The following is an 11,408-nucleotide window of genomic DNA, read 5'->3' on the forward strand; positions in this document are numbered from 1 at the left end:
TTTCTTTATTTTATTAATCAATTTTCGAAATTGTATTTCTTAAATGCTAGAATTTCGAATTTTATCTTGAAAAATAGATTAAGTTGTAAATTAATTATTTTAATTAATTCTTGGATCAACTTAAATCAATGATTTTTTCATTTATTGATTAATTTAAAATAAATTGAATTAAAGTATATTATTAGAAATAGAATTAATTAGTCAAAGGAAAATCTAGATAGGTGATATTTTTGCTTGAAGTATTTTTCTAGTGTATTTAATTAAATAGAAAATTAATATTTAAGTTGATTTTCATCATCATACTTAAATATTTGTAATTTTTCTTATATATTTAATTAAATAGATAAATTATATTTTTTGTTGTAAATTAATTTTATTAATTAATTTTGGGCCAACATTAAATTAGAATAATTTTTCCAGGATTTATTTTTTATTTTAATATGCATTTTTCGAAAATTGTATTCTTATATACTTTAATTTTTCGAAATGCAATATATATTTATAGAAAATTAAATTTGAGTTGTAAATTAATTTAAATTAATTTTGTAACAACTTAAATATTTTTTTAAATATTTATTGGAAATTATTACTAAGATGGAAATAATTCATGTTATTTTCATATCCATCTAAGTAAAATTTATAAATATTAAATTAAAATTTATATTTAGAATTTTTCATTCTAAATTGGAAATTTTAAATAAATAAATATATATTTAAAATAAATAGAATAAATAAAGAGAATAAAAGAAAATACAACTCTTTTTAAATAATGAGCTTTATTATCAAGAGACATTCGATCTCCATTGTGGGTTTTACACCGCGTTTGTTTTAGTGAGTAATCCTCCCTAATGGAGGAACGTTCATTAGCAATTTCGCACCGTTTAACCTCGCATGATAAGTAGTTTGTAAGTGTTTTGTATGGTATGGATCACCCTAATGGTGGCGACCATACTTGACTTGCAAATTATGAAACAATGGTGGAAGCTCATAAGATAGAATTGCCTTGACTCTCGCCTAAACGGGACAACGCTGAATTCCAATCTTGATCGAATAAAAGGTTGCTAGAATGTTTAACATTTTAGACGAGCTGACAACTCTATTCAATGAATGGTAGCTTTGACTCTCGCCTAAACGGGACACTGATATCAGTTTGTTGAAAACCTTGGAAATTATTTAGGATTGTAAGTTTTAGTATTTTCACTTGTCATTCCTACTTACTATATGTTTATAATTTCTGAATTGTGTATGAATTTATATTGAACCATGTTATTTTCTGTTATTAAGTTGTAGTTTAATTTCGAATCTTCATTGTTGGTCTAACTTGGCTTGTTTATCTAATGAGATAAATCCCTAGTGGATTTTCACCATTAGACATACATAATAGTGTTAGATCTCGAAAGATAAATATTGTATATGCGACATCTAGCTGTTCATCAATTGATGACACCTTAGACTAGTATTTTTACGATATAAAACAAGAAGATTATATAAATAAGATTACTTTGACTTTCGCTAATCGAAGCATCGTTGGATTCTTATTTTAAACGAAATTATCCTAATTCCTCTTAGCTTATTCATTTCGAATTAGCTTTCAAATATATCATTGGATGAATGGTCTATGAATCATTTCATGTCATTATATTTTCTCTTAAGAAATTAAATGACGCATATGATTATAACCCCGAAATTCTATTCCCAATTGATATAAATCCTCAATCTTAGAAATCTCCTACTTGTATGGGCAAATCTGACTTAGAGTTTGTATTAGTAGTGCTGGTCCAAGATAGAATTACTCATAATATTTGGTATAAATTTAAGTCTTTGACTTTAATTTTAGATTCCAAATAGAAATTTTCTTATATTTCTAATTCCATTATACAATACAGTTACACTTTTTCAAGTGTTTAATATCCATCTTCTATTAATGGATTAAAACTGTATGGAATATGAGTTAGGTATTCTGTGACCAGGATCCACTTGAAGTATTCTAAGAACTCTTTGATGTAACTAAACCTATGTCATCATAGACACTACCACATTTTCTTAATCTATGGTATTTGTATCTTGTTCATAATGGATTTGACAAGATCAATCTCTGCAAAGAGTTAATATGCCTATATCCACTGAAAGTAGTTCATCTCATTCGCAGATGGATGTACATTCAGGGGTGGATATGAGTTTTTCGTTGTATTCTTAAAACGATAACTCTAGATTATACCTTATGCAAAGAAATTTGAAATGTTTGAAAAATTTCATTAATTTCTAGCAATGGTTAAAACCATTAAGGTAAGTGGTTAAAGATCTTGCGAACTGATAGGGGTGGAGAAATAGTTAGTAGATATGCAGTTCAAAGATCATTAAATTGATTTTTGAATTATATCCAAACTTACCTCCCCAGAAATTTCGAGTTGCATATTGATGATTAGTTACTAGTCGTTGCCTAAATCCTTCTATGGTAATACAATTTCAGAATGATGTAATGGTTGTATACTTAATGTAAATCATTACTAGATTCATGGATGACCTAATCAAAATCTTAAGAAAAGCTAGAACTGTTAACCATGGTTTCTTAGCTATTCTAAGTGATTAGGGGTGGACCATCCCATTGTCAATAGATAAGAAAGTGTTTGTTCAAACAAATACTACTTTTCTAAGAAAATGACTAAGTCCGAAAAACAAGTAGCAAATAAAGGAGATACTTAATTCTTGATTCCAAAAGTGTTCTATCATCTTATATGACATATGATGATCCCACCGCCCGTTGTCTTGTCACAACCGAAGAGATCAATACCATTTAGTTTTCTTAGACATAATTCACGGTACCTTGTCGTAGTGGGAGAGTTTCTAGGAACTCACCTTCTTATGACTTGGGAGACACTAGTGATTAAAATCCATTGTGAGTTTAAACAAGTAATGGATTGTCAAGATAAGAAACTAAGAAGAAAGCCAATAGAACTATGGTTTAATCCATTCACATGGAGTAACCTAAAGTTTTCTATTACAAGGACATAAAAGGAAATTTTCGTTTATAAGTCTATTCAATGGACTTAACAAAACTTCCTGTTCCTAGTATTACAGGTTTGAGTTTATCTAAACCTATGGCTTGTGGTATACCTGGTAATTACTTACTCTAATGCAAGCAACTTACTTTAGTAAGATGCTGAAGCATTTTCTTTCTAATGGCAATCTATAGAAGCTTCACAACTTCTTAGGTATAGATTTTATTTATCTAAGGAAAAGTCTTAACTATTCCAGAAAAGATAAAGCCATGAAAGAATTTCTTACATCAACAGTGAGAGGTCTTAGATATGCTTTTGTATGCCTTAGACCAGACATCTGCTGTTGAGTGGGAGTAATGAGTAGGTATCAGATTAATCCAGGAGAAGAACATTGGAAGACAATCAAGTAAATTTTAAGATTAAGAAGAGGAACTATATGTTAGTCTATAAGGGTGTGTTTAAAACTCTTAGACTACACCATATCAGATTTCGAAATTTGCCTATGTGCTAGTAAATATTTCTGATAAGATGGTGATTACTCTGGGGGTGGAATAGTGATTTTGGAGAAGTGTAAAAACCTATCTGAATTCTCTAAGTCTACCAGAGAGAGACTGAATGTTAAAGCTGCAGGAAAGTTACTTATTCAGTCTAAGGAAAGTTCTATACATCTTTGGCACCATTCCAAATTGCCTTAAACTACTAGTGTTAATTTCCTGATTAACCAAAAGTAGTTGCCAAAGGTATAGAATCCAGTATCCCAAGAGAGTAGACATATAGAGAGGAATTTCACATTATCAATGATTTTGTGATTAAAGGAAGAGTAATAGTGGAGAAAAGGTTGTGGTTAATTCAACCTTTCAGATCCTATTACGAGGAGTTTACTACTACTACACTTGATTTGCATATCAAGGTGTTGAGATTATTTGAAACACACTTTTTGTTTTATATTAGTGCAAGTGGGAGTTTGTTGGGTTTTATGCCCTAAATAAAACTCATTTCAATATAATCAGATTTACTTATTAATATAGATCAGAAATAACATTTAATGTTGCATGGTTCACATGATTTATTTCATGATTATATGTACATAATGTATAAATTCATCTGAAACCCTTTTCACATACTTGATCCTGTTTATTGTGCCGTCAACACATTGGAAAGTAAACATGACTATGTGAATAAAGTTTCCTAGATTTATCAGACACAGGGTTTTACTGATATGATAATCTACAACAAGAGTTTACTTGTATTTGGAGAAATACTATGTTCTTTCCGTAACATTGGTTAAAGTAAAGCTCAGGTTGGATGCATGGAGTATGCATCGGAAGGGACCGATATTGAACTTTGACTTAGATTTATTAAACTTACCGTAATATCTATTCAAGTCGATATCGCCTAGTTGATCCTAGATCAAATGATCTTAATCCTGATATGTTTAGGCTCAATCTCGAGAGGCTATTCGTGTTCTTTGATTTGTTAGTTAAGCCTACTTTTAGGTCAGGGTGATACGTACATTTTGGGAACACGGTAGTGCAATTGAGTGGGAGCGCTATCATAAACATGGAATCTATAGCTTCTATCTGGCGAATAGTAAGCAAAGGATGATCTCCTTCGAGCTTGACCAAACGAACATAAATGGTGGAGTACTCATTTCACATAAGCTGAAATATCATTTATACGGGGTCAAGTGTTTTAAGGAATAAATACATTGTAGGGTGTAACGGTAATTTAATCCCTTTACAGTGTAGATCATTCATATAGAGGATCATTGATCACATTAGGATTATAACAATGGATAACTAATGATGTGTCTATATGGTGGAACATATAGAGCATTCTATATAACTGAGAGTGCAATTCTGAGTTCTATGCGTGGATTCAACGAAGAATTAATAAGTTAGTGAATTTTAGTGCTAAATTCTTGATCTACTTATTGGAAGCTCGGTTATATAGACCCATGGTCCCCCCACTAGTTGAGATAATATTGCTTGTAAGACTCATGTAATTGGTTTTGATTAATCAATTATAATTCACGAATTAGACTATGTCTATTTGTGAAATTTTCACTAAGTAAGGGCGAAATTGTAAAGAAAGAGTTAATAGGGGCATATTTGTTAATTATGATACTTTGTATGGTTCAATTAATAAATATGATAAATGACAATATTATTTAATAATTATTTATAGTTATTAAATAGTTAGAATTGGCATTTAAATGTTTGAATTAGGAAATTGGCATTTTTGAGAAAATCAGATACAAAAGGTGTTAAAATTGCAAAATTGCAAAGCCCAAGGCCCAATCCATTAAGTGTATGGCCGGCCACCTTTGTAGCTTTTTTAAATTGATTTTTTCATTATTTTAATGCCATATAATTCAAATCAAACCCTAGTGGAATGCTATAAATAGATAGTGAAGGCTTCAGGAAAATTACACACTTTACGAGATCGAAAAACCTGAGCCTCCACTCTCTTCTCTAGCCGCCACTCTCTCTCTCTTTTCTTCCTCAATATTTCGAACCTCTCTTAGTGATTAGAGTAGTGCCCACACACATCAAGTGATACCTCAATCATAGTGAGGAAGATCGTGAAGAAAGATCATCAGCAAAGGAGATTCAGCATCAAAGATTCAGAGAAAGAGATCCAGGTTCAGATATTGATAATGTTACGCTGAGAAAGGAATCAAGGGCTAGATATCTGAACGGAAGGAGTCATATTATTCCGCTGCACCCAATGTAAGGTTTCCTAAACTTTATATGTGTTTAATTTATCGTTTTAGAAAGTTCATATTTAGGATGTTAATAAACATACTTGTGAGTAGATCTAAGATCCTGGTAAAATAATTTCCAACACATATCTGTTTCTATGCATGTGATTGATTATATTACCTACTGTTGAATGTTATAGTTTAATCATTTTGTGATAATGAAATGTATAATTAGCTATTTAATGTATCCTTCTTTATTACTTTTCTTGCTGAGTCTATGTGACTCACGGGTGCTTTGTGGCGCAGGTAAGGGCAAGGCAAAGTTAGAACAACCATGAGATGGCGATCTTCTCCAGCAATGTACATATTGACCCCACCAGCTTGCGTGTTGAGTTGACAGGAGTTGTTTTAGATTGGCTGTGTCTTGTGTCTGCTGTATTTTGAATTGTATTTTGAACTGTTGTTGTATATCATCTTTTGGATAAATCTTTTATAACAGGGATTTCCGGAACTCCTTTTTACTGCCGTTATAATGTCCGTTTTTAGTATTTTATTTTAGTCAAGTTTTTATTATCCTCACAGTTTTTTTATAATTAATTACTATATTAGTATTAAACTAGTTTTATAAATTCACACACGTGGCGTTCCTATAGATTAGGGCGTTACAAACAAGAAGGAGAGAAAGAGATCCAGATTCAGATCTTGATTATGCTCTGCTACAGAAAGGAATCAAGGGCTAGAGATCTGAATGGAAGGAGTCATTATATTCCGCTGCACCCAATGTAAGGTTTTCTTAAACTCTTATGTGTTTATTTCATTGTTTTAGAATTCATATTAGGATGTTAATCAAACATACTTGGTAGTAAATCTAGATCCTGGTAAAATAATTTCCAACAGTGAGCATATATTTTCAGGAGAAGATTTGTTTAAGCCTTACTTTAGGAGGAAGTAAGCACACACGAATAGCTGAAAGGAGTTCACTACTTGGTGTGTTTCAGAGATCAGATTAGCAAAGTGGATTACAAAGGGTTGCGGCAAATCACTAGGGGGAGTCTAAATTTGTTTAATTGAATTGCTTTTGTAATCTTTGATACTTTACTAATTGATTTCATTCTCTTGGTGTGGTCCCGTGGACTAGTAGTATTTGAAAGAGCACTGAAACCACGTACAAATCTCTTGTGTCAAGTAATTTAATTTTTTGCAATTATTTTTATATTCTGCCTGTTTTGTTCTATCTCTGCAAAAACTGATTTCTGCAGTAACAAAATTACTTTCTGTTGCTGCAGACTTATACAGTTTTATATACAGTATATTTCTGTAATAATTATTGGCATTGAAAAAAACTCGGTTTTTTTAGTATTTATTTCGGTGTCATATTATTATTAGTGTAATTAAGTATCAAGTTTCATGTAACTTAAAAAAAAAATAACTTTTAAGAGATATGGTTAAACAATGGCACACCACCTATTATCTTAAGTTTATTTTTGAAAAACTGTCCCCTCAAATTAAATTCTGCGTACACACTAATCAAAATAACTTCTGGCTTGCTGGTTGCTGCTACTTTACTTCACGGTAGGCCATATTATGTAGTATTGTGGGGCTTCCAGACCACTTGACAAATATAAAAATCCAATATTACATGCAAAAACTCGCAACTTGGCACGTCTTTAATCATAAAATATAGTAACTTCAATTATTAATATTTATTATATATTTAGATTAATACCACAAACACAATTACAAGCTGAGTGTAAAGACATTTATATAATATAATATTTAAAAGATGATTGTTAGAGGCTCAGCCAACCTGGCCATACGATGTAACATTTCTTGATATCAACTAAAACGATAACACTATGTTGCAACTTTTATGGAGTTTTAAATTATATACTTGAACAAAAAGTTACAACAACTCTTTCTAATAGTAACACATAAAGATAGTTTGATACTAAAGACAAATAAAAAAATAAATAAAATAAAAAGCAAAGCATAAAAGGGGGAGAAAAAGAGCCCGCATCGACTTGCAAAGATTCATGTGAGTGAAACTAAAAGTGAAACAGATCTTCATCATGATTCATGAGACACTGTTCTTATAAGTCGATATCCTAATCTCCAGGGAACCTGTTCATAATAATAATAATAATAGTAAATTATTGGTTGCTGGTAAAGCCATCGGGGACAACTCTACTTAGCTTTGTCTCAAGGACTTCTGAGCAAATTTGACCCATCATATGGTAAAACGACATGAGATCAGATAACTGCTCTACAGACATTTTGCCCATCACATTTCGAGCCACTGTTTGTCTTTCCTCATTCAACTTCAACTTCTTTATATAAGAATTGGCATTCCTAACGGTTGCCCCCATTTGTTTCAGCCTATTCTCTTGTTGTAAACTCAATGCTGTATTCGACTGTACACATGCATAAAAAATCATCCCTTTAGTATCTATCATTATACAAAATTTGTTTCAAATAAAGTAGTAAGTGTGTAATATTTATGTCGACATACTTTGAGGAATTCGGCTCCCGCTTCAAGTTCAGATTCTTCCTTTGAATCCATTTCATGGCCGGTGGCATAAAGGTTTCTAGCAAGTGAGAAACTTCTGGCAATAACTTTTCTCTTTTTCTCCAATTCTTGATCGACCTTTAATTGTTTGGTAACTGTTGTAGAGCAATTAGTCAGCTTCTTTTGATAAGCAATCACCGCCTTAACAAATTCCTGCTCAAACATACAAATCAATTAGCTTGTATAATATTAATAATTACATATTAAGGTTAAACTAATTAAAATATGTACCTGATAAGCAGACGGGCAGCCCGGATAATCAAATTCTTCAGAATCTGGCTTTCTCATTCTTTCTGGGTGAAATTGTAGACCCATAATAAATTTACCCTCCTCGGGATTGTAAGCGTCTGGGTCATAAAACCCTTCTATTAAACCATCTGGGGAAAACGCCATCGGCACAAATCTTTGAGCCAATTTCTTGACTCCTTGGTGGTGATAACTATTTACCCAAATCTCCATTTTCTCTTCATCCAATGAATCTTTGAACCATTCATTCAATGGGGTGTCTTTTACGAGTTTGACAACATGTCTATGATCATCATAGTTATCATAGTCAATATGCATAACTTTGTTATTGTCATTAGTGTTATTACTTTCACTTTCTTGTTTATTGACATTTTTAGAGAGCTCTTTCTCAACGTCCTGATAAAGGGTACCTCCACAGGCCACGTTTAAGACTTGGGAACCCCTACATATTCCCAAATAAGGTATGTTCCTCTCCAAACAAAGCTTAGCAAGACTCAACTCAATGGAGTCCTTTTCACGGTCAATGGCTGTGTCACTGGCATGAAGATTCTTAATCTCTTCCAGTTCTTGCGGCGAAAGGTCCGAAGGTTGATCCAATTCTCCTTTGTACAGAGACGGGTCGATATCTTCTCCTTCGCATAGCAGGACGCCATGGATGGGCTCAAAGCTTCTCAACAACGTGTTTACCCCAGAAACTCTTGGGATTATTACGGGTACCGCACCATAATTTACTATAAGATCAAGATGGTATTCTCCTGAAGAAAAGAAGAAACAAACACATAAGAATAAATATAAACAGAAACTAATAATTTTAACAATGAAAGAGAAAAAAATAAAAAAGAAAATCTCAACGTACCTACGAAATCTACAAATTTATTCTTTCGAACGCTACGTCTGGATACGATAAGCACGCGAGGGAGGATATCAGAGAGATCGGAAGACATTGCCAAGGGTGTGATATTATTGTTGAGTTCTTTGATTTGTGATCCCATGGTTAAGGGCTCTCTCTATTTATAGAATTTTTGTATAACAAGACAGAGACGCAAGTATGGGGTAACTGGTAAGGTCGATTTGGGTAACACTTAATTAAAATATATCATTATCTATTTAAAGACCAAAACAGGTGAGATATATCCTAATTAGAAGACGATTATGTATTATTTTATTATATATTAGACCGGAATTAACAGCCTCCTTGCGCCGCGTATAGAGAAATTTTTAATTCATCCTTATCAGTGTGATTCGTGGAAATTGAGTCTTTCTATATATCTTTAATTTTTTAATTTCTTTTTTCTTGATTATTCTCTAAGCGCTTACATATATTTTTTTTTGAAACAACTAAGCGCTTACATATTTAGATACAATATTTTTAAAAAAACGCTACACTTAAATTTTAAACATACAGTAAATATGTTATACATTAAATGTAATTATATCATATAAAATATATACTTTTCAAATCCGTATGCTATATTGAAATATTAGTAATTCTGTTTATTTCGCATAGGAGATTATAATAGGAGATTGTAATTAGTATTCTTCTGTTATAAATAATATATTAATATTTCCATATATTTAAATTAATTTAAATTTAATATAAGTTCAATTAACTTAAAACAAACAATTTGCATATTTATATATATTTAAATGAATTTAAAATAAATAATATTTATATTTATAAAAATATTAATTTAAAATAAATAATATTATTATTTATATATTATAAAATTAACACTATTAAATTTAATAAAATATTTTTATATTTTTAATATATTCTGTTAAATCAACAAAAATTATTAAATAGCCACATTTTATATATCAAGATAAGGGTGCTTCTACACTACACCCCTTAATGGTTGTACTGATGCAATCCATAACTGTTTCGGTATCTATAAGAATTTTTTAGTCTAAATTTTTTATATATAGTCGTGTTAATTAAGATATTGTGCAAAATTTTGAGAAATTTAAAAAATTAATAATATACAAATCAATATTTAAACTGTCTATTTCAAACACGTATAAAATTAAAAAATCACGCGTGCAACAGACTCTTTAAATATTGTTTTGACGTGTTAAATTTTTTAAAATTTTTCAAAATTTTAAGATATTTTAAATAACTATAATATATATGATTATAAAGAAAATTAATAATAACAGTACATCAATATACCTATTTAAAGTGAGTTTATTGTAGAATTTTTTTAAATAATATATATCACATTTTATATATATATATGATAAGACTGATTGTTATTATTAGAAACTAAATAAAGGGTATTAAAGGAAATATTTTAATTAATAATGGAAAATAAAGAAATAAATCTTTTATATATATTATAAGAAATGAATCTTCAAAATAATGTTAAACATGGTAAAATATCGATTATTATTTGGGGAGTTATATTTGCACCCGTTAAACTTATAAATACACCCCATTATTAAAAAAAATATAAACTTAAATAATTTTAAAAAATTACTCTTAATATTTTTTTAAAATTTTTTCTTCACATTATTTATGTTAATTTTAATACTTATTTTGATTTTATTTTCATAATTTTTTCTAACTCATGTGTATTTTTTTTTATTTTTTTCTTAAAAAATTTCACATAATTTTTTATTTTAATTTTTTTATCATAATATTTAAAATACACTTTATTTTTGTTTGATAGGTATATTTTTTAAGAATATGAATTGAAAGAAAAAAGTTAAAAAAAATTAGTACAATTAAAAATCTAAATTTTATATAAAAGAAAATTATTAAAATGGGGTGCCTTTAAAACTTTTTGGGGTGTAAATAAAATTTCCCTTATTATTTATTTTAGAATAAAATGTCAATAATTAAATAAGCATGTATTTTGTTGATAAAAAAACACGTGGAAAATAAGATAATTAA

The 11,408-nt window shown here is 29.9% G+C and overlaps 1 protein-coding gene across 1 annotated transcript; it reads right to left on the bottom strand.

The window, feature by feature from the left end:
• Positions 1 to 7,558: 7,558 nt before the first annotated feature.
• LOC115721871 (putative glutamine amidotransferase GAT1_2.1) lies at positions 7,559 to 9,623 on the bottom strand. The gene is made up of 4 exons (XM_030650961.2): positions 9,372 to 9,623; positions 8,501 to 9,270; positions 8,213 to 8,422; positions 7,559 to 8,114 (listed from the first exon to the last, which is right to left on the bottom strand). The coding sequence occupies exons 1-4, from the start codon at positions 9,505 to 9,507 to the stop codon at positions 7,854 to 7,856; spliced, it is 1,377 nt and encodes a 458-aa protein (XP_030506821.2). The 5' UTR covers positions 9,508 to 9,623; the 3' UTR covers positions 7,559 to 7,853.
• Positions 9,624 to 11,408: the final 1,785 nt, after the last annotated feature.

Source organism: Cannabis sativa, chromosome 9 (genome assembly GCF_029168945.1).
Source record: "Cannabis sativa cultivar Pink pepper isolate KNU-18-1 chromosome 9, ASM2916894v1, whole genome shotgun sequence".
NCBI lineage: Eukaryota > Viridiplantae > Streptophyta > Magnoliopsida > Rosales > Cannabaceae > Cannabis > Cannabis sativa.

Bases quoted from the DNA above. Each gene is read 5' to 3' on its own strand.
- LOC115721871 (XM_030650961.2), bottom strand. From the start codon at position 9,507: ATGGGATCACAAATCAAAGAACTCAACAATAATATCACACCCTTGGCA. The intron at 9,271-9,371 runs GTACGTTGAGAT...TCTTTTCTTCAG, and splicing joins TAAATTTGTAGATTTCGTAG to GAGAATACCATCTTGATCTT. The intron at 8,423-8,500 runs GTACATATTTTA...ATGTTTGAGCAG, and splicing joins GCTGCCCGTCTGCTTATCAG to GAATTTGTTAAGGCGGTGAT.